The 22461-nt window shown below is 50.7% G+C and overlaps 8 protein-coding genes across 8 annotated transcripts; 4 read left to right on the top strand and 4 right to left on the bottom strand.

Annotated features, from left to right (window-relative positions):
• Positions 1-120: 120 nt before the first annotated feature.
• On the top strand, positions 121-1358 carry EPUS_04228 (uncharacterized protein; the record flags this gene model as incomplete). The annotated part of the gene is made up of 2 exons (XM_007803324.1): positions 121-476; positions 533-1358. The coding sequence occupies 2 exons, from the start codon at positions 121-123 to the stop codon at positions 1356-1358; spliced, it is 1182 nt and encodes a 393-aa protein (XP_007801515.1).
• A 426-nt stretch (positions 1359-1784) lies between these two features.
• Positions 1785-3353, top strand: EPUS_04227 (uncharacterized protein; the record flags this gene model as incomplete). The annotated part of the gene is made up of 1 exon (XM_007803323.1): positions 1785-3353. The coding sequence occupies one exon, from the start codon at positions 1785-1787 to the stop codon at positions 3351-3353; it is 1569 nt and encodes a 522-aa protein (XP_007801514.1).
• A 633-nt stretch (positions 3354-3986) lies between these two features.
• On the bottom strand, positions 3987-5088 carry EPUS_04226 (uncharacterized protein; the record flags this gene model as incomplete). The annotated part of the gene is made up of 2 exons (XM_007803322.1): positions 3987-4525; positions 4599-5088. The coding sequence occupies 2 exons, from the start codon at positions 5086-5088 to the stop codon at positions 3987-3989; spliced, it is 1029 nt and encodes a 342-aa protein (XP_007801513.1).
• An 895-nt stretch (positions 5089-5983) lies between these two features.
• Positions 5984-6949, bottom strand: EPUS_04225 (uncharacterized protein; the record flags this gene model as incomplete). The annotated part of the gene is made up of 1 exon (XM_007803321.1): positions 5984-6949. One exon carries the CDS (start codon positions 6947-6949, stop codon positions 5984-5986), a length of 966 nt encoding a protein of 321 aa, XP_007801512.1.
• An 871-nt stretch (positions 6950-7820) lies between these two features.
• On the bottom strand, positions 7821-10013 carry EPUS_04224 (uncharacterized protein; the record flags this gene model as incomplete). The annotated part of the gene is made up of 2 exons (XM_007803320.1): positions 7821-9664; positions 9722-10013. 2 exons carry the CDS (start codon positions 10011-10013, stop codon positions 7821-7823), a joined length of 2136 nt encoding a protein of 711 aa, XP_007801511.1.
• Positions 10014-11685: 1672 nt separating this feature from the next.
• EPUS_04223 (uncharacterized protein) lies at positions 11686-14658 on the bottom strand (the record flags this gene model as incomplete). Its single annotated transcript, XM_007803319.1, has 2 exons — positions 11686-11829; positions 11884-14658. 2 exons carry the CDS (start codon positions 14656-14658, stop codon positions 11686-11688), a joined length of 2919 nt encoding a protein of 972 aa, XP_007801510.1.
• A 301-nt stretch (positions 14659-14959) lies between these two features.
• EPUS_04222 (uncharacterized protein) lies at positions 14960-16075 on the top strand (the record flags this gene model as incomplete). Its single annotated transcript, XM_007803318.1, has 1 exon — positions 14960-16075. The coding sequence occupies one exon, from the start codon at positions 14960-14962 to the stop codon at positions 16073-16075; it is 1116 nt and encodes a 371-aa protein (XP_007801509.1).
• Positions 16076-18790: 2715 nt separating this feature from the next.
• On the top strand, positions 18791-22286 carry EPUS_04221 (uncharacterized protein; the record flags this gene model as incomplete). The annotated part of the gene is made up of 4 exons (XM_007803317.1): positions 18791-18834; positions 18888-19166; positions 20516-20556; positions 20680-22286. 4 exons carry the CDS (start codon positions 18791-18793, stop codon positions 22284-22286), a joined length of 1971 nt encoding a protein of 656 aa, XP_007801508.1.
• Between the last annotated feature and the right edge of the window lie 175 nt (positions 22287-22461).

Raw genomic sequence — 22461 nt, 5'->3', positions numbered from 1 at the left:
TTTCCCTCATCGTGAAAAAATGTTCCCTTCTTCCTTTCTTGTTACCGAACACTACTATATATCTCTAGCGTTGTGCTTCTCTTATTCTTTTCTTCACATCTCTGCACAAGACTCTCAGTCATGTCGATGACAATCTCCAAAGCCATTCTCCTCCTCTCTATTGCTTGGGCAGTCTATGTACTATGGATTGTCCCGTATCAGAACGGTCTCCTGACGGCTGCGCTCGACATGCAAAAGCCAGGCACAAATCTTCCAGGCTCGAAACTGGTGCCTGCGCGACACCATTACACCGGTGTTAGAGTTTTGGATAACCAGATAAAAACCATGACTGGCTTTTTCTGGCCTGCCTTAGACGGTAGTCGGGCCGATGTCTCGCTTGTATTTCTCGAGATTGCGACTCAGGCTATGGCAACCTGGATCTTGGTGACTATCGAGAGTTTACGGGTGGGGAACAAAGGGAAGTGGTATATCAATTCGTAAGTTTCTGGCCACGTTGACAGCACACCTGGACTTATACGTTATGATCATCTAGTGTCATGATCGCCGGCGTTCTGATGCAGAACCTGGGCTATGGGCTGATAGTCCCGCTGTGGTTATATTTACACCTTGCCGCCTCATCCACCATCAACACCGCAACAGCAGCACCGTTAATATCATCCAATCCACTACCTCTTTTGACCCTCCCGCTCAGCACCATCCTTGCCTTCTTTCTTCCTAACTTGCTCATGTCGCTCTCACCTCCTCATCGTTTCTGCCCGGACAACTCCACCAAGCAGTTGTACGTCGCCATTTGTCAATTCTGGCCTGTCCTGATGTCTGTATCCCAATTCATCCTCCCGATCGCGATATCAGCTACGACACCAGGCATCAACGCCTTGTCCGAACGTGATAAAAAGCTCAAATCGCTCAAGTACCTTCGTCGGAGCTACATCTTCGCATTTGCCTCCACCACGTTGTCCCATTTCGTCGCTGTTGGCATCCCACTTCTGGCGTACCTTTTCCCCACGCTGTTCAGCCCCATTTATATGCGACAGCTGCAGCTCTCCAACGTATTCGTGCCAAAATCACCGCTTCCGCCAGTTCAGTCCATCTCCACTTTTGCAGATGGCGCTCTCACATTCATGCAATGGGACCTAATCATCGGCTCGTTGGCAGTATTGGTCTGGGCCCTTACGCTAGCAATTCAGGCTCAACGGACAAGACTTTGGGCGTTTGAGTGGCTCGACGGCCTTTTGAAAGCGGCGGCTTTAGTGTGCGTGAGCGGGCCAGTGGGGGCGGCGGTTGTGATTATCTGGGAGAGGGATGAGATGGTATTTGGGTTGGACTTGGCAAGGGAGGAGGAGAGGAAGAGTAGATGACATGCCGAACCTGGCCTCAACAGGTGGTAGTTGAGTGAAGACGCCATAGAAGTGAGGAAGGGAACCCACCTTACATAACTCTGCTGTATTGCTTGCGCAGTGGATGTGGTTCAAAGAGGAGATGTCGATGGGTGCTGCTGGAGCAGTAGGCATTCAAGAATGGCCTGGGACGCAGCACAATCCGAGATCAGAATCAGCTTGAACGAGGAATGTTTCAGGCGTGAAGTTAGTCGCTCTCTAAGCCACAGTGCCATACGAAATAGGCGACCTCATAGAGACATTGTACCCAAAGTTTTCATTCTTTTTTGGCTCTACAGATATTGCCCGATTTGGACTAGCTTAGCAACCGTGGCATAAAAGCTTGTCACCCAATAACTTTTGAACCGCTACCCAAATGAACAGTCTGTCTTTTCCATTAACATCTAGATGCCGAAAAGGAAAAGAGAGGAGACCGACCTAGACCAAGATCATAAAGATGATGATCGCGCTCTCAGGATACGCAAAAGCCGCCTTGTGGCCCAAGTAGACCAGGGCAACATCCTCCTGCACCGAGCATTGAAAGTAGCACGAGGTTTCGAGAGGCAGAAACTTGGTCGACGACAGAAAGCCGCCAAAGAGAATCCCCAAGCTCTACTTCGGCTCAAGGAGGAGGTCATTGTGCTCAAGCAGTTGGATTTGGCCGAGACGGCACAGAATTATCTGTTCAAGCAACTTGTTCGGACGAAGAGGATTAGAGAGGCACCGGCTTTTGTGGCTCTTCATGGAGAGGGGCTGGAAAGTAAAGTCAAGGGCGCCAGAGCCGGAGCGGAAGCAAATGTTGTAGGAAGACTTATGAATTCTAATCCTGTCAAAGAGGTCTTGCCGGGGATTATGAGTAAGGTTTACAGGTGCTTGGGCTTGGCCGAAGTTCCTGTCGCTACGAAGGTTAAGAATGAGATCGAGGGAGATGCTCCACCTGGCCATCTGGAAGTGAGGAGATTTGGCTCTGAGACGGACAGTAGGACAAGTTCGAATTGGGAGGGACTGTCTCCTACTGGAGCAGATCATGACTCGGGCGTATCCGCTGCTAAGTCTCGTGAGAGATGTACGGCAGAATATGACGATTTGGTTGCTGCATCATTGGATTCTCAGTTCGTCGATTCCAATGGGGGTATGGCACGGTACGGGCATGCTCTAGCGTCATCAAGTGCCTCAGGTCATTCATCGGATGGTGAAGAGGACGAAACCTCTAGGAACAGGATGTTCGACGTCGACCGAAGACTTCCCGCGGACCGGGCACCGTCACTCTCCCCATCATCCTCCCTATCACTATCTCGCTCCCCATCTCCACCACCCTCAAATCCCACCACCCTTCCACACCTCAAACCACCGATACCTGCACCACCACCGCAACCACGCACCACGTTCCTCCCTTCCCTGACCTTAGGCGGCTATTTCTCTGGCTCAGATACCGACTCCAAGTCTAACTCCTCATCCAACTCCGACGTCAATCAATTTCGTAAGCGAAACTCACAGGGTCCCACTGCCGCACTCCCTCAGCCGCGCAGAAACCGCCGAGGCCAACGCGCCCGGCAGCAGATCGCTGAGAAGAAATATGGTAGGGCCGCTAAGCATTTACAGAAGCAGCAGCAACAAGTACATACCATGCGAAGTCGGGGACAAGAGAGTGCAGTGAGCAGGCATAGAGATGAGGGTTGGGATGTCAGAAAGGGCGCTACCACCTCAGAAGGGGCTTCATATGGTAGAAGCAGAGCCAGTGGCCGGCAGGAAGGAAGACGCTTTGGGCTGGGAAGCAAGGGACCTACAGGAGCGAATAACGAAGCCATCACCGGCAAGGACCGGACCCAGAGGGACCAGAATAATGTCCATGACAGCACCAGAGTTAATGGGAACGCAGAGGGACCACTCCACCCGTCTTGGGAAGCGGCCAAGAAGCGGAAGGCGCAGACTCAGAAAGTGACGGCGTTGTTTCAGGGGAAGAAGATCACGTTTTGATTGAGATTGAAGTCATTTAAGGGCCGTTAAATGTAGATGATAGCCACACTGGATAGGCACCACCAGGACGGCAGGAAGGCCTAGCCTGGCATGTCTTGACTAATTGACGCTGAGGTATAGTATCCTATGCTGGTGTGATCAACTGAGGGTTATTGCTCCAGTGTGGTATTGACAGCAGGAGTGCACAGGTCTGTACCGTGGGTAAGCTCTTTGACAGGTGGGCTGGTACCGTTCTTCTACCAATATGATACCAATTGAAGGTGGACCTCAGTGTCAAATATTGTCGAGATGGCAGCCACACTTTCTGGACGATATTACATCTCGATGGACCTTTGGAATGGACGTTTGTCATATGTATGATGGCACACGGAGCACCTAGAGCACTCCCAGCGACTCCCCTTTAGAATCAACGGTTGTGACATACGTGAGTTCGTAAGGACCGTCTATTCGAGCATTGTTGCAACACACCTCTCACCATACATACACCAGGTCCATAATGGATATCAAGCCGGCCGCCGAGTGCGATAAAGAGCACTGGATGCCCCCTCGTGGGTGCGCCTCCCAATCAGAAATGCGCGCAGACCTTCGACACTTGTCGGATAGCGCGCCAGATGCTTGTTGGTCAGACACGATCTAAACAAGGTTCAACGTGAAGCTAGTCCAATGGACAGCATCAGCCGCTGTGTGTAGAGTTAGTGAGCCAAACTTCACCTCTCGCACTGTGCCAAACCTGCTGAGGGGCTCAACAAAGGATAAACGATGTGCCTTGGATTTCCTGTCTTGCAGGGCCCACATGTGTTTGTTTGCCAGGAACAACTGTATCAAATCGGCCGTGTGGTTCATGGCCCCGACGGTTACCATGGCTTGGGATCGAGATTGTGGCGCCAGGACGGGATTGTCTTGCCAGTTTCTCTGACACATCGTACCATCCATGGACGTCAATTGGACCCAGGCGTCTTCGAAGTAGATCGCGGCTTGAGCGATCTGCTTGAGCTCGGATACATTCCATCCCCAACCCGCTTGTTTGACGCAGATCATGGAAGACCAGCTTGACTTGATCTTGTGGTGCGTATCTAGATATCCCCATGTCGCTCGGATGTGTTGTACGCACTCGGGTGGGCCTAAGATAGGTCCGTCATCCTTGAACCAGGGGGAGTAAAGCAATATACGTCCTATAGCAGATCAGTTCGATGGATTTTTCCACCTAGACCTGTCCAAAACTGTCGGCAGATGGGAATCACTCACGACTGACTGAAGTGGTAGGCACATCGAGATCCCCGTTCCCGAGGTCGAACGACCTCATCTGCCATCGAGAGTCCACCCACCATTTTGATCCGGTAGGCCCCATTCGAGGATGAGTGTTGAGGTCCACCCGGTCATTGTCGTGCGTTATGGTCTGGTCCAGAAAACTCCCTATGCTGTCTGCCGATTGCTCCACTCTTCTCATACGGATATCGAGTTCTTGCTTAAAGGAGAATTTGAGCATCTCCATGCCTGGAACTGTTGCTGAATGGGCAGCCTGCAGTCCAGTTGAAGCGCCTTGAGGAGTCCGGGAGCCTCTCTCAGCGTGTGAAGGTGCGAGCGGAGAGTTAGCCATATGAGCCTGGGAGAGAGTGCTTGTCCATGTGGTGACGTGCGGACGAGACATGTGTTGTGCAGTGGAGCTGACTGGAAGAGCTCGTGTAGGAGAAATGCGTGGAGGAGCTGCTTCCTGGGTAGTCGCTGGAGTAGGCATGTTGTGTCTAGCCGAACCATCTTGAACTGCTTGTGAACGAGGGTTGTGCACAAGGCCGGTCGTGTGCAGATCCGCTAGACCAATCGCTCGCCCTCCGTTCGAACGACCTCGAACCTCCTGGAGCTTGCGTGGCCCATCCTCAGTACCTTGGTGGGCTTGCCCAGATGATACTGTGCGTTGTTGAGAATGCCGTTGCTGGGGTGGAGTGCACCCGCCGGCATCTTCAACTGAGCAAACGAGGATCTTCCAAAGTGAAAGGACAAAGCAAACTCAATTACGGAAAACGGAAGGAGAGAAGTATCGACTGAGACGAACGGTATTCGTCCTTGGGTGCATTGGCTCACCATGAGAAGTGCTGTATGATAGCTGTCCCATACTCTGTAAACCGAGACAGTATGAGACTCATGGCGGCGGCGGCGTGCGTGGGCTCAACATGTTTTGAAAGCGCGTACAAGTATATCCGCGAATAGACCAGAGACTCACCTAACGACCAAATAACGATTTTATTTCTGGTGAGTTCGACCCTGGCTGTTTGCAAGCTATCTCAAGTACCTTGCGAGGAGTATGTATCTTGATCACATTCATGACGACTCAGAACAGTGAGCACGGACAGTGAGCATAGAACAGCGTCAGCACATCACCAAGGAAATTAAGATTTTGCCTTACTACCATCAAATAAAAAAAAGGAAATTCAAGGAGAATGGATAACATGCTCACTATACTCCGTAAGTTAACGTGAATATGCCTTGCCAATCATCCCCCTTTTCCGGGAAGCAATCCGCGCAAAAACCTCTTCGTAAGAGGCAGCTCTCCCAAACACCAGAACCGAAATCTATCCAAACATATCTACTCTGTACAATCTTCTCCAACAGACACACCCCTGCCGATCTCTATCTCAACAACCGACCAACAACAAAGCCACCGCTGACACAACGCCGAGCACCGACAATGTCGAAGCCTCCAACCTCCTCCCGGCCTTCCCCTCGGGCACATTCCCCGTCGCTCCACCACCCAGATACCAACTCCCAATATCCGTCAACTCGCCGTCCTGCGTCAAGAACGCCGCATTCGCACCCACATTACTCTTGCTGGACCTGAAAGCGCCGAAATAGCTGTATCGCTCCACATACTCCAAGCGATCAAAATACTCGGCAGACATGTTATAAAACGCCTGTGTTTCTTCCAGTTCCGAATGCGAAAGCGCATACTCGGTGATCCACATGGGGAGAGAAGGGTAGAGCGAGCGCACCTGGCCCATGTGGGAGGCCAGCCCCTCGAAGTTGCCGTACCAGTGGATGGGGATGAAATCGGCGGCACAGCCTTCGTCGGCGTTTAGGGCGGCGCACGGCCCGTTGAAGTTCCCCAGCCATTCAATCCCGCCCGGTGAGCCGGTCACTGCAGGTAGACCGACTTTGACCCCGTGGTCGTCGCGGAGAGGCTTGATGTTGCGGAGCCAGGTGTTTGCGGCGGCGTCGGGAGATAGGTTGGAGCCGCCCGTTGCGCTGCTACCGTCCGGCTCGTTGTAGGCGAGGATGTGGGTTATGTTGGCGCCGGAGGAGAGTTGCGATGTTATGCTGTCGAGAAAGGAGGTGTCGTCTGAGGTGGGCGAGGGGGGCGCGCCCCAGAGCATGGGCACGAAGGAGAGGTGGGAGGCGGAGGCGAGGGCGGCCGTAGGGGTGTAAACGTAGTTGTAGTACCAGCTGAGGTCGTTGGATGGTCGGGCCCAGATCTCGTCGTCAGACGGTGATGCGGGGGTGACATAAACGATGCCGCGTTTCGAGGAGGGCGCGGCGTGGACGGTAGTGACTGTGGATGACAGGTAGAGCAGGGACGTGAGGAGAGGTAGCGACCGGGTATGCATGGCGATGAGATTTGCTGGATGTCAAGGTAGAGATCTCCGGCACCGGACACGAATGAACTCAGACAAACAATGAGTATATCCTGCTGCTGCTGCTGCTGCTGCTGCTGCTCCCACACTCAACGGCTAGAATGAAAAAGAAAGACAGCACACACAGTTTGGAATCACAAGCGAGTGACTGAAGTAAAACAACGACGACTGACTGCAGTAGAATTACGAACAATATCTCTCCGGGTAGGTCATGAGCGCAGCAAGAAGGTAAAAGACAATGAAACCACCATCGAGAAGCAAGAGATTGTCAGCAGGGACTGGAGCATATCGCCGCAAATAGATTTGACGCGAGCCAAAGAGCGGACTCGAAAGCCAATATGGAAGAGTGCCTACGTAGTAAACTTAATCGTGTCTTGGACGATCCCAAGAGGGCGATTTCGCCAATTTGGTGAGGACTAAGAGTGGCGTCTGCACCGGAAAGGGAGACTTTTTAACTTAGCGGCAGCGAATTTTGTTGAGATGGTCCCTTTAGGCCGAGACCCAAGGACCAAGGACCTGGTACAGAGGACTAGCCCTTGGCAGTCTGCACAGTGAAGAAAATGGAATAATATCTGCAAGATCATCAAGATGTGTTGACAGGATAGGAGCAAGCTGTTCTGTTAGAGACACGTGCAATAAGCAGAAACAAAAAACAACGATTAAGTGAATCCATTGATCAAGAAATCTATCTGGTATATCCCAACTTTGTGCAATTGCAGGTCATGAAAGCCCAGTCGTCTCGAAAACACACATGCTCACTTGCACTCGCGCTCCCCATGCTGGGCAAAAACTTTGATGCGCCATCCTGTTGCCACTTCGAAAAAGCAGACAGACTACAACGACATCACCGAGCAATTGCCGAGTATCTTCGGCCGTCTAGGTCTACCGTCGGTAACGTTGCTTGCCTACCCACAGGAGGCGGTGATCGGCTGTCGTAACTGCCATAACTATCCCGACTGCGTTCACGCACAATAGGTGCGGCTCCTTTCATGAGATTGCTGTTGGAGTCCTGATACACAAGACCTCGTTCTCGGTAAGGCTCGTACACGCCCGGTCCAAGAGAGCTGGACATGCGCTTCTGCCCCTGTGATTTGTAACCTGTTGGTTGCATGAGGATCGAAGTCCGTCCATCGAGTGGTGTGAGGTCGTCCAGATCCCGAAGGTTTTCTGCCTCCTTACGGCGTCTTCGATGAGGGTTCTCCCTGACACAAGTAATGATGGCATTGACTGCAATGAGGATGGCAAGAATGACAGTCAAGGTGCACTGAACGGCGATCAAGATGACTCCGGTGATCGTCTTGGTTGTTTTGGCAATGCCGAGTTCGGTGACGAATACCAAAATGCAGACAACCGAGAGCACCCGTACAATTTGAATCACGATGTTGATCCAGTTCCCGGACTTCCGGTCGTAGGGTCTGCTCCACACTAAAAGCGCAAGCATGACTACCTCGATGAAGAGTTGACCGCCAGTCTGAACGAGGCCATGGCCGTCTGCAGAAGCCAAAACGCAGCCTTTGGCGAACATGTAAACGATTACTGGTATGAAGAGCCACCAGTATCCTCGCTTGTAGTTCTCGTAGAAGATTTTGTACTTCTTCCAGGTTTCCTTATGCTCGTACAAGGCACCCGCATCTCCTTCACTTTTCTTGAATCTTCTTGCAACCTGCCAGATGCGGAACGTCCAGTATCCCAAAATGCCGGTAAAGGCGCCGAGAGTGATACCGGCCAAGATTTTAGCAGCCCACGAGTCTCCACGCGTGAACTGGAAAATACTGTATAATGTCCATACACCATAAAGGAGGAAGATCAAATTAGTAATCGTCTGAGCCATGATCCTCCAATACTCCTTGCGGAAGGTGGTGAGCTTCTTGGGGAACTTGCCAAACAGCGACCATGCCTCGAGAATGACTTTGAAGAGAAGGATTCCAACAGCCACCGCAGCGATCACAATCGCAAACACCAACAGCACCGTCATGAATGTGTTGGCTTCTGGCACTGAATATTGCTCAACGTATCCTTGAATACCACTCACGAACTTAGGAGTATTGGAAGTCGAGTTACCTGAATCGTCCGTCCCATTGACGGTCGTCTCGACTTGACGGATGACAAGCTCCCATCCTCGTCTTGCCAGATCGTTGGTGGTATTAGCGGTAGATCCGTCGCCGTAGACGAGGGTGGCATTCCTAAGGTATTCATAGCTGTCTTCGGTCAAATTGCCACCTGTTGATTGCCGGAAATTATCAATCGATGTCTGCATTGAGCCCCATGGGATTAAGCCAGTGCTGAAGCCAAAATTTTTCGCGAATTTCCGGTAGATTGGTGGATAGTCGACCGAGTGCATTCCGTTCATAGCCATTCCTTGGAACCAAAACATGATTTCGGTAAAGCTAGGACTCGGTGTAGACGCTCCGGGCTGGCCGGAAGCGGACAAAGCACCCAAGGCTGATAAACCAAGTGCGGCTGCCGCGATACCAGCAGCAACGTAGGAAACAGCAGGGACGTCCACCGATTTTCCGTTGCCTACCGTAGACTCGATGCAAGCAAGATTTTGACCACCTTCTTTAGCCTTGAGCTCTAACTTTCCTTCGCCTTCCAAGTCCGGAACGGAAAACGCAATCGGGGGTATTTTGTCGGTAAAACTGCTTGGTATTGATTGCGAGCCTTTGGCAGAAAACGTGCCCGCAGGGACTAAGAAAAAACCTGTCAACATTTCACCTACGTGCAATCTTCGCTGCAAACCCTTACCTGGACATAATTGATCCACTTTGGAAGCCTCATCACAGGGGTCGAATTCCCTTTGGTATACCTCCCTCCCATATGCGGAAACGACCAACGTAGCTATCACCTTCTGTTCCTTTTCGCTAGTTCCGGATACGTCGAAAGTGACTTGATTAGATGCCTTGTCGTATTCAATATCCATCTTGTTGACTCTAATTTGTGCATTGTCCAAGCAAGTGCTGAAGCCTTGGGTTCTGAGAACATCAGCTGCTAATGCTGCAGGCAGCAGAAGTAGGCTTGAAGCCTGTAATAAATGCATGATGAAAGATGTATGACCGCCCAGTCGATTGCTAACCGGTAAGCTCTTAAGCAAAGAGTGGTGTTCAGGTCCCCAAGATGAGGACTGTGGTCCGCGTGCCGTGCTCAGCCAGATGAAAATGCTTCCTGGATGTCGAGAAAGAACTCAAGCAAGTGGATTGTTGCAAGGACGAAGCGGAGACAACGAGTGGTGGTAGGAAACGAGCGGCAAAGATGTCTGAAATGGCCTTGAACGAGTAGAGAGAAGTGTCTGGAGAACAAATGTCGACCAAAGAAAACCAGCGGCCGGTTGGGCTAAGTGTGGTTTCAGGGCAGCGCGTAAGGACTTTGATTGGAGAGGTGGAGACGAAAGACTGGCGTAGTAAGTAAAAGTACAGGGGTTCTCGGCCACTGTTGGATTCTATTCAAGTGCCAGAGTTTGCTCCAAATCCGAACCTCCTCGGTGTGATATGAGAACGAGAGGAGAGGAAGAAATAAATCGAGAGATCCCTTCTCCGAAAGTGAGAGACTGCAGTGTACTTGATGGCTTAGGCCTGCAGCCACCTGTCTGGCGTTGTGGCATACTTAGTTATGTACTGCTACTATCCACGGCCATGGGAGCCTTCTTCAGGGTATGGCAACAGTGGTTCGGCACTGACAAGGGGCAAAGCGCCACTAGATCGCCTTCTGGAACCCACTGACTGGTTGTTGGGTGATAGTGGCGGCGGTCGCGGCGGAGTCGCCTTGGCCACAGTGCTATCTGAGATCTAAGCCACGTACCGCTCTGCTCGAAGTCCGTATAAGTCGTAGCTGAACTGAGGACTAACAAAGCAGTTTTTAGCTTACAATAGTACATTTTTCTTGCCATGTGCGGGCACCTCGACCATGGCATGAAAACAAATGATCCTTGCCGCATGATTGGGCTTTTCGATAATGATCGTGGCAGGAGAGGCATTTCCTCCACGCAAGAGTGAATTGTTTCTGATCTTGACCTATTTTGCTCTCGTGTAGATACACATCGTGGATTTGTGGAACGAAACAATACTTGTGATTCCTTCTTGGGTGTCATCTGAGCCGAGCCAAAATAGAACAGGTTGGCACGCGACTGTGAAGTAACTACTACGGCTACAGGCCGAAACTTTGTAACCCCTTGCTGAAAACGCTAGTATCCGTACAAAACGTACTATGTAGAACTGAGTATAGACGCCCACAAAATGGCCCATGTAGGACTGTAAATCGAGTTTAAAATCCAATTGGCATCTATAACTGCTTGATATCTTGTCTGCGTCGATTGACCCAGCTCCTTAAGATAGTCAGAAGGCACATCAGGCCCATAGTATCCGTGGAGAATTGGCAGCATGCGGAAAATGAGCAGAATTTGCAAGATGAACAAAATCTGCAAAATGGCGACAGGGATGCTGATAGGGACGTGTATGTAAAAAAGGCGTTTGTAAGATATTCTGGTGGGTACCAAACTTCCGGCCCTGTAGCCGTAGTACTACTAATAGTAGTGATTTTGACTATTTAGTACTAGTAGTACTAGCAATGCTGAAAGGTCTAGGCACCATCCAACTTCCCCTCTCGTTACCTTTCCGGCTCCCGACCTTCCAGCCCAGACCACTCCTCTGGGCCTACTGATTGGTCCTGTGATTTGCTGAAAGAGCTTGTGCTTCCATTTTCAGCTCCACTAGCTATCATTCAAGCTTAGCAACCACCAGCTTCAAGACCTCTTCCGTACCAAGGTCAGCATTCTGGGGATCTTTGGCAACACTTTGCCAGACCTCTCCATGCCTTGGTGCACTCACTACACACTTGGCTATCACGTCTTCCCGCTTCTCCTGTGGCGATGTTAGTAGAGCAAAGTATCCAAGCAGAGAAGCATATCGACTTACTTCTGTCCCATGCTGCAGCAGGAATTTGTAGTACCAGCCCCAAGTATCACCCAGAGCGCTGTCGAGCACAATAGCTTTCTCGAACCACGACATAGCTTTATCCAGCTTTCTCTCACCCCAGAATATCCGCGCAACTGTGACAAACAATATTGGATCGTTGTCGACCTTCTTGATCGCCTCTAAGCTTCTTGGCTTTCTCTGCGTCCGCGATTCCAGGTTCCATATATTCTCACTCCAAAGCAGCCCTGAGTTAGGCACATCTTGAAGCGCCTTCGCCATTAGTACTTTTGCCTGCGCAATGTTGTTTGCACGTCTTTCGACCCGCACGCTCTCGGTCCATAGCTCGGCATTCTTGGGCACAGCGAGTCGCCCTTGGTCCAGTATCGACCTGGCTTTGACAATGACCCCAGATCTCTCTTCAAGGCGAGCTGCTAACAATCGAAGCGGAACCGATTTGGGACATGCTCGCAGTCCTGTGCTGTATGTTTGACGCGCTTGTGGCACCTGACCCTGACTTTCGTAAATCTGTCCTTTCATCATCCACAGCTTTGCCGCTTTAGGGTATATTTGGAGACCTTGATTCACGAGATCTAACGCGCGCTCGTTTGTACCGTACTGCCGTTCAAAAGCAACGCTCTTGATCCATATTCGGTCTGTACCGGCTTCTTCACGAGCCGTCGATAGCACTTGGCGCGCCGCTTCGATTTGTTTCGCATCCGTCTCCAGCTTTGCCGCAGCAAGGAAAATGTTCTCGTTGTCGATGTTTTGTTTGAAAGCTTGGGCGAGAATTCTGCGCGCACTGTCAATCTCCCCAGCTTGCCACTTCTCCTTTGCAAACTGCATCCATAACGTCTCGCTCTGAGGGCACGCCTCGACAGCCTTTTCCAGAAGCTGCCACAGGGCTTCTTTCGTCCCATGATTCTGTTCCAGGTCGGCAGCAGCAAGCCAGATGTCTTTCTTGGTCGGAAATACTCGTAATGCATATGCATACATTGCTCTTGCTGTCTCGTACTTACCATGCCCAATGCTCTGCTTTGCATCGTCCATCCAGATCTTGACCCGATCATCATCTTCATCCAATGTCCAACCTAAATTTTCTCGAATGATGGCACCACAAGTCAATATGGCCCCCTCTTCTTCGCATTTCTCGGCTTCGGCTATCCATTCTTCACGCTTGAGCATGGCTGACTCCTTGGCCAGTGCTTGCACGGCACGTTTCATGACGTTGATTTTGTCATTACCCATCTGTTCCTGCAGTCGAGCAGCTGCAACCCAAATTTCGTGACTAGTAGGGACTGCTTTTCGCGCCTTATTCAGAACTGCTTGGGCCTTTTCAGGCGTCTCCAGCCTCGCTAGTGCAAGCCAAAGCTCCACGGACAGAGGTATTATGTCGGTAGCTTTTGCAAGTAGCAAGCGTGCATCTGCCGGGTCCTCTTCAAGATTCACAGCTTCTTTCCAGATAGCAACGGACTGCGGAATGTGATCGATAGCCTGCCGCAGAACTCTTTTCTTGGCCCTGGCATCAGCCTCCAGCTTCATGGCTTCGATCCATAATCGGGTTGATCGGTCATTATTCTTGATGGCGTTTGCGGCGATGATTTTGGCATTGTGATTGTCGTTGAGCCTAATGTTCTCAAGCCAGGCGTCTTCACTCTTGGGGCATTGCTCGCATCCTTGAGCAATAAACTTTCGTGCTGATACAATCTTGCCTGCTATTTCTTCCAGACGAGCAATTGCGATCCAACCCGGTGCATGCTTTGGATTGGTCTTGATGACTGATTCGAGCAAGGCCCTTACTCGTTTGATATCGCCAATTTCAACCTCGCCCGCCTTCAATTCTGTCTGCGACAGACTTGTAAGGTAGCCTTTAGGATCAATGTTTGTAGCAATACCAGTACCTGCATCAGTGGAGGTCCCCTGAGCGGCCTGATCCAGCTTAACCCGTAGCACCTTGTCACGAGCAGCACCAATTTCTGCAAAATTGGTCATTGTGCCATCTGCCTGGTCTTTGCTCGAGCCGTTGGTCTGAGTACCGTCGTCCTGTATGCTTGTCTCAAACTGCGTGGCATCTCTTGCACCAGCGATCACAGAGTCTGGTACAGCGTAGAACCTCTGCCGTAGATTTTGTTTGGCCCTTCGATTCTTTCCTGTAAGATCTCCTACTTCGGGTATATTTGCCCAGTCACCATCTGATACTGTCGCTAATGATCGTTTTAGGTCGGCGAATTGTTGTTGTATCTTCGGATTGTTGCGCTCGTATTCCTCTCGTTCTAGCTTCTCTCGTGCTTCCCTGTGGGTATCGAGAAGGTTCAAGTCGGCAATCTGTACTTCAAAAGAGGGGAAAGATAAACCATTGGTTTTGCCAAAGGGGCATGAGGGGTGTGGAACGGGATTAGGGGAAACTAACCTCCTCATCTTACGCCGCCTATCCATCTTCTCGTCCACATCTTGGTATATCCTATCAGCTTCATCGTCGTCCCTGTCGTACGTACCGTACGCGAATAAGCCGACCTCGTTTTCCGGATCCTGAAACCGCTCATCATCGTCATCGTGTTCGTCTTCTTTCTTCTTATCAGGAGCACCATATGCTGTTGGAGGCGCGGCACCAAGTTGTTGCGCTCTTTTGGCGAGTGCTTCCTGTATCTGTTCAGGTGTAGGACCTTCTCTCGCTGGTCCAAGATCCGAGCGTGTGGTGAATCCGGTTGCGCCGCGACCGAGGCCGGCTACATAGTTTTCAGGCGCCTGCTGATTCAAAAAATCTCTGCGCGACGCCATCAGAGAAACAGCAATGACAGTTGTCAAGGTGGAAATCCCACTTGTTCGTCTGGTTGAAGAGCAACCTCGAATGAGTGATATGACACAATACGGGCGGCTCTGCCTAATTTTAAAGCTTAAAATCGTGCCTAATTGTCTCTCCGCATAAGCCGCGGTTCGGGCATTACTGACTGCCCCAAATTTGATACGGTGCGAAAAAGTGTGCTTATATTTCTCCTCGAAAGCAAATTAAAACAGGCACAAGATATTCAGACCTGGTACCATGCCGAAAATAATGTCTAAGAAGCGCTCGAGCGCCGCCATGTCGAGTCCCTACATCCTTCCTCCTTCCCGACAGCAGAGTGCAAACAGCATTTTCAAAATGAACACAGATATAGGCCAGCACGTACTCAAGAACCCTGGGGTTGCGCAAGCCATTGTCGACAAAGCTGGCCTCAAACAGTCAGATATAGTTCTGGAGGTTGGACCCGGTTCAGGGAACCTGACAGTCAAAATTCTGGAACAATCGAAGAAGGTCATAGCAGTGGAGTTGGATCCGAGAATGGCCGCTGAGGTGACAAAACGTGTTCAGGGGACACCATCTCAGAAGAGATTGGATGTGGTATTAGGGGATGTTATCAAGACTGAACTGCCATATTTTGATGTCTGTATATCCAATACTCCATACCAGATCTCGTCCCCATTGGTCTTCAAGCTGCTAGCCTTGAGCCCAGCACCGAGAACGTGCATTTTGATGTTTCAGAGGGAATTTGCAATGCGACTCTTCGCCAAAGCAGGGGACAAGTTGTACTCAAGATTGAGTGTGAATGCGCAGATGTGGGCTAAGATAGATCATATCATGAAAGTGGGAAAGAACAACTTTAAGCCCCCTCCAGCCGTGGAATCCAGTGTGGTACGGTTAGTGCCGAAGAATCCTAGGCCGCAGATCAGTTATGAGGAGTGGGACGGTTTGCTCAGAGTGTGCTTCGTGAGGAAGAACAAGACTCTCAGGGCAAGTTTTCTAGGAGTAACAAGCGTGCTGGATCTGTTAGAGAGCAATTATCGGACTTGGTGCGCGCAGAATGATATATCACTTGAAGAAGGATCAGCAGAATCGGGCTTATTGGAGACAGAGAATGTACCTGGGCCAGCAGCGGAGGACGGGGAAGAAGAGGAAGAATGGGATGGTATCATGGACATTGACGATGATGACGATCTCCCAGATTTCTTTAAAGAGCAGGCCATTGCAAAGGCGAACAAGGTGAACGGGACAAAAAGAAAGAAGAGAGGCAAAGTGACAGAATTGGTCAGGGAGAAGGTCCGTTCAGTACTTGAAGACAAGACTGGTCTGGCTGATAAACGAGCACGAATGTGCGATGAGGGCGATTTCTTGAAATTGCTCTGGGCGCTGAATCAAGAAGGCATACATTTCAGTTGAGGTCCCGTCTCCGGCTGTCAAGTCATGGAAAAGTATTGTACTCTGGTCACACCAGTGCATTAGGATGGCCCCAGAGAGCCACAAGCTGGTGAGTCGGTCCTTGAACTTTTCAGGTGAGCACTGCTGCCCGGATATAAGCTGTGCCACATAAAAGCCTCGCTGAGTAACAACTCAAGATCTTTCTCATTCCATTCCCGAGTCGGCAACGCCTGCAAGAACATCATTACTTCTTGAAAATCCATCCTCACAAGTTGCTCCGACCATTTTACTAGAAATGCTGCACAAACATAAATGTGGAACTGAGAAAAGCCTTGCTCTTCCGACTTTGGAGAGGTTAGCAGTGAAATTTGTTCCAAGGCATTGTATCCGAGACCTACCAGGTATGTATCCCACATCCGAATCGTGTTCCTAATACTCAGTTCTCTCATCAATAGACAGTTCATCCATCGGAAACTAAACTGCATAAATTCAACACCCTCTGCCTCCAAATGCCTGGCTAGTCCGGCGTCGATACGCGCCGTCAAATCATGCAGCGCCCTCACTTGCCGGTGAATACCAGGTTGGGCGTGGATATAATTGTCCTGAATGCCATCCAGAAGCTTCGTCAAACACCAGAATGAATCTGCTTCGACAGCGTCGAGTACAGGTTTTGGAAGCTGACCGGGATCCATACCGTCCTCGATATCAAGGTCTGTTATATAGGCGCCCAGGAACACTTGCCAAAACGGTGTGACCAAATCATTGATTCCCTGTACATACCCGCTGGCTGGATGTCGAATAGCCCAGACATACAAGATCCTCTCTAAAGACTTTTGCGTAGCTTCAAAGCCATAAAGAGGAATGTGTGGATTCGTCCGAGGTACATCAATACTAATCTGATGCCAGATCGCCTCGTCGAGACCTCTTCCTCTACCAGCATTTATTGGTGCATTTGACGCGAGACCGGCGAGGCCAGTGGAGGAGGATTGGTGGCTATTCACTGTGCTAGTGTCGAAAGCTTGACGAACACCATCTAGATATTCTCTTCGCTTTCTTTCTAATGTAGACATTCTCCGCTCGCTAGTCGTTGGAAGATAGCCTAACAGAAGCTGCCAAGTCATGGCCCGTACTTCTTCAGGGACACCTGACCAGGCCAGAGCTCGCAATTCTGAGAGCGAAACAGAGCTAGCCTGTAAAATCCGCTTAAACTTATTGATACGTGATATCCTTGCGGAATGAGCTTCAGTTTCCCTGGCAGAGGCCGTCGATAGGGGCGGTGGATGTTGAATTAGGTGTAATGAGTTGGCCGGATCTCTCAATATTTCCTTATACTGCGGCCGCAGGATCTTCCCATCCCCCATTCTGGTGCTCGGATAAGCAAGAGGGTTTCTCTCCTCAGCAATGTCGAAGCTGTTCGAGCGGAGATGTGGTGGTACAGATGCTACACCAGGGGCAGATGCTGGCTCTGACAAGCGACTATAATCTCGAGCGCCTCCTGGATCTCTCGTCTGCCCAGGTCTGGCTTTATTGCTTCGCCCACTCCTAATGTTGGCTATACTGGGCAGGCCAAATTCATCTTCGTCCTCATCAAATCCAACACCATCTTCGTCCTCATCTGACTGTTCATTCTCGGCCGGAGAGTATAATGCTGTTGCAGGGGTACTAGAATAAGGCTGACGATGCGGTGAAATCAATCGACCAGCACTCAATGGTGGAGTAGGAGATCTTGCTGTGGATATAGTTGGAGGCGTCCTTGGCCTAGAACTAGATCCAAGAGACCTAACTCATCTTCAGCTAATGCCTCGGAGTGAAAAACAATCAGCCTACAGAGTATCGAATTTGAGCATGTCCGCATGAGAATATGATGCTCCAATCACTGTGTTGGACTTCGTGGAAGCTTGCCGTGCAGGACTCGGTCGACTCCGCCAGAAGGGTGAGGAAGATCTCCTTCATGGTTGTCAGCTTCGCCTCCTGACATCGTGAAATCATTGAAGAGCGGACATACTCTGTCCGATCTAGAAGAAGCTTGAGTCAGCTGGGTTACATGCAGGCAGGACATTGTGCAGGAAACTGGGAACAGCTTTGACATTGTGAGTTACGGGTTTGGTAATAAGAGGTACGGACCGACCTGAACCATTTCCTGAATGCATACAATGTCAGCTTCGAGCATACGAAGCATTCCATGGACAGCAGGAATACCTGTTGAGGGAGCTTCTTGCCTGCCATGGCTTGCCTAACACGACTGAACAAACGCTAGAAGCAGACTTGCAGCAAGATCATGTCCAGAGCATACTGCACAGAATCTTCAGGCACATCTTAGCATAAGCGGACGGCGACCTTTCAGAAGTTTTAAGTAGAAGAATTTCTAGAGTAGAGCATTCAGTTCATGACATACATATGTACAACATTCCTCCAAGCTACTAGTACGAGTACAGCGGCAACGGGGATCCAATAGGTGCTAGCTCCTTGGCACGCTATGGTGCTTCCGACCGTTGACCAGGCTCCGTGGCTCTTTTTCAAGCAGATATCTCGTCTACCACACACTGCCATCGAGAATCTTTACTACCGGCGCTGGTCGTTAGTCCTCTACAGGGTCCAAGCGTGCCTTCTTCACGGCCACCATTTGTGTCTCAACCGTACTGGCTTGTGAGATCCCGTCTTCCTGCTGAGCTGACGCGCTACTTTGTTCTCACTTTCCTCTCATTCCTCACTACCTCTAGCTTTTGGCGTTTCATGATGACTGAGCCAGAAGATCTTGAAGAGGACCTCTTTGCCGATCTGTAAGTGCTCTGTCGCACTCGGCCTCGATATACATTGACATTACATGACTTAGTTATGATGGGGACGATGCTACAGCTCCAGCCACCCTAGCCTCCTCCAATAACAATATTGCTCCTAACAAGAACCCCCCGGCGCAGAGTTTCTCAGCTCCTGAAGAAGAAGAACCTGACACCACATATGTGCCTCCATCATTTGAGCCCGTCGAAAGCCATCAAACAAATGGTAGGGATGCTCAAAATGGCGCAGCTGGGATCAGTGGTGGGCGTGGGCAAGATCGCGACGATGTCAGCATGAACAATGAGCCTTTTGGTTCTGGGATTAAGGAAGACGGGTAAGCGAATTATGCATTATTTCCTTGGTTGTGTCGAGTTTTCATTGTCTGAATATCGCTTGTTGTATCACAATTACTTTCCCAGATTCCTGGATTACTCAACGAGACACTTTCACGTGACGCTGGAGACGTGAACTTGGTAAGGAAGGTGTGGCTAGCAAGTAGCTTGGGAAAGACAAGCCGGAAACTGTTAAAAGAGAACTAGTTGGTGTTTTACAACGAAACCTCGTGGGAGCTGCTTTACTACAACAACAACAACGACTGGCTCTTCAAATTGTCGGGTCAAGTTTTTTGCATGGTATCGTACAAGAAGAGAACTCTACGAGCAATATGTGCATACATCATGATCCCGGAAGATTGGCGGCACTAGGAGACGCGTGTGGTATGTGGAAGGGTCTTCAAGGAGTCTGACAGATTGCCTCATGAACGTTTGGGTGGATTTGTTCTTGAGAGGGGAAGGTAAAGGCTCCAGCATGATGGGTTGCCTTTGAGAAGTGGCCATCTTGGTCCCGTACACGCCCGTTATGGTCAGATCCAAAGTGGCTGGTCACCGTGCCTCAGCAGGAGTTCGTGCAGTCTTCGGGCGATTAAGGTGTTGCGTGGGCACAACGTTCTGTGGGTCAGCAGCAGATGTGGACTCGGAAGTCGGTCCCTTCGTTAGAGACATTCAAAGACAACTCTCCCAGGAACTGGCCACAAGGCTGCATTAGCAAAGCGAGCATAGTATTGCTGATACATCCTAGCTTATATCGGATTACAAAGGATGGCGGTCAGAATCAAGCAGACAGAAGCAGAGCAGAAGATAGATGCTATTAGTGTCTGATATATCTGGAGCGAGCACAACTCGCTAGTCTCTGCTAGAAGAAAGGCTAGGACACAATGCACACTCGTCTTCCGCCTTGCGTACCTGAGACCACGTATCCCTGGACTTCTGGCGTCGTGGCAAAATCTGCACTGCAGAACCACAGAAACTCATGATCCATGTGGTAACGATACGTTGCTTCTGACAATGAGTGGTGCCCATCGGAAAGGGAAGAGATGAAATCTGCAGCCCGGTTATGGCACCGTACACAGATCAGCTTAAGCCCTACCATAATTTGTGTGGCGAATGCCGAATTTCAACGCTCGCCTAAGGCCTATTAAGACAATGTTGGCCAAATCGTTGTCCATCCGTCTACACTGGACATTATGAGATCTATGGGGATTTCAGCTACTCATTGCAACCTCCTGTTCTCAGTTCTGTCTTTGTTGGCTTTGGAGTTTCTTTGCAGGATTTATGCTTTGATTTTATCCCAGCACGCGGTACTTTTCGAACTGTGTAAGACTAGACTGACAGATATTTTATACAGAAAAATGTTTATTGGAGGGCTTAATTGGGAAACGACAGATCGTGAGTGACCCTCTTGACCACAGTATTATAGACCTGCTACTAGGCTTGTGCCTACCATGCCCTGTCCTAACTGCTATCCTCCCCTTTATTGCAGTTACGGAAGCTGATTTTTGTCCCCCCCAGAATCGCTACGTGACTACTTTTCTCAGTTCGGCGAGGTTGTTGAAGGCACGGTTATGCGAGACGGAGCAACAGGACGTTCACGAGGCTTTGGCTTCCTGACCTTCCGTGACCCCAAAACGGTGAATACCGTCATGGTGAAAGAGCATTTCCTCGATGGCAAGATAGTAAGAGCCTCTATTTCTGATAAGCCCCTACTTTCCCCTTCTAAACACAATATTGCTGCTGGTTCTCCTCGTTCTCCTCATTCACGCAAAGAGGATCCCATTCCCCTCTCGACCCCTACAACTGGAGATTCTGGTGCAGTTGGCTTACGAGAGAATGTGAAGATCGATCCAAAACGCGCGATCCCCCGCGATGAACAGGAGAAGACGTCCAAGATCTTCGTTGGCGGAGTCAGTCAAGAAGCTTCGGAGCAGGATTTCAAAGAATTTTTCCAGCAATTCGGCAGAGTTGTTGACGCCACGCTGATGATGGATAAGGACACCGGTCGACCACGAGGCTTTGGGTTTGTCACCTTCGACAGCGAAGCCGCTGTCGAGAAGTGTCTTGATCAGCAACCCCTTGAGATCCTTGGCAAGATGATTGAGGTCAAGAAAGCTCAGCCACGCGGTAAGATGGGCGAAGAAGAAGACACTAGAGGCGGCAGAGGACGAGGCAAGTTCAGTCGAGGAGGGGACGACCGCTACAATAATGATGGTGGCAGTCACTCCCAGCAAGGTGTTCAAAATACTCAGCAAGCCCAAAATTCCATGGCCGGCGCTACCGCAGGAGGCATGACACCACAGATGATGGCTCAGTACTGGCAACGTATGCAACAGTACTTCGCAATGATGCAGCAGCAGATGGCTGCCTCGGCGATGCAAGGCGGTATGGGAGGCATGGGCATGAACCCGCAGATGATGGCCCAGATGCAGCAGATGCAGCAAATGCAACAGATGCAAAAACAGATGCAACAGAACCAATCACAAGGAAGTATGAGCCCCGCTCCTCAAAGCCCTGGAGCACAAGGCCTGGGCGGCATGGGCGCTGCCATGCAAGGCATGAACCCGCAAATGCAGCAAATGATGCAGATGATGCAATCTCAGCAGCAGCAAGGCGGCGGTATCGGCGCAGGCGCAGGATTTGGCATGGGAGGCGGCATGAGTCCTGCCGCACCTCCTGGAGGTGCACGACCCGGCTTCAACGCTCAAGAGCAAATGGCTTTTGAACAGCAGAAATACGAACAACAGATGGCTCGTCAGCAAGGCGGGTTCCAAGCCCACAACCGTCAACACCACGGCCCGCCCGCTAATTTCAACCAACAACAACCGCAGGGTGCTCCTGGTGGCCCGACATCATGGGAAGGCATGTACGACGACGTCCCTCAGCCCAACGCCGGTGGTAGAGCAAGCGCCGGTGGTGGTGTAGTCAGGAATTTGACGCCAATGAACGGTAAACCTGGGGGAGGAGCGCCAAAGGGGCCTGGCAGCGCGGTTGGAGCGGCGAATTCTCCTCAACCGAGCGCTGCGCCTGCGAATGCGCCGACTGGGCCGAAGAATGCTGGGAAGCCTGGTGCAAATTTTAGGGGCGGAAGGGGTGGCGGGAGGTTTCATCCTTATGGGAGGTGATGTGGCTCAGGAAGATGCTCAGATGTGGTGCCTTTGTGGGTGGTGTATGGGATGTGGATCATGGCCGGTAGTTCATTCAAGGGGGCTTTGGGAGAGGTGGTGTTGCGCGCTTGAAAGGCAAGACAACTTCAGGCTTGAAATGGGCATGTCCACCGCATTGTCGTCGTTGGGTTAG

The sequence above is a fragment of the Endocarpon pusillum genome, assembly GCF_000464535.1.
Source record: "Endocarpon pusillum Z07020 unplaced genomic scaffold scaffold218, whole genome shotgun sequence".
Taxonomy (NCBI): Eukaryota; Fungi; Ascomycota; class Eurotiomycetes; order Verrucariales; family Verrucariaceae; genus Endocarpon; species Endocarpon pusillum.
This window is presented reverse-complemented; position numbering and strand designations above follow the sequence as displayed.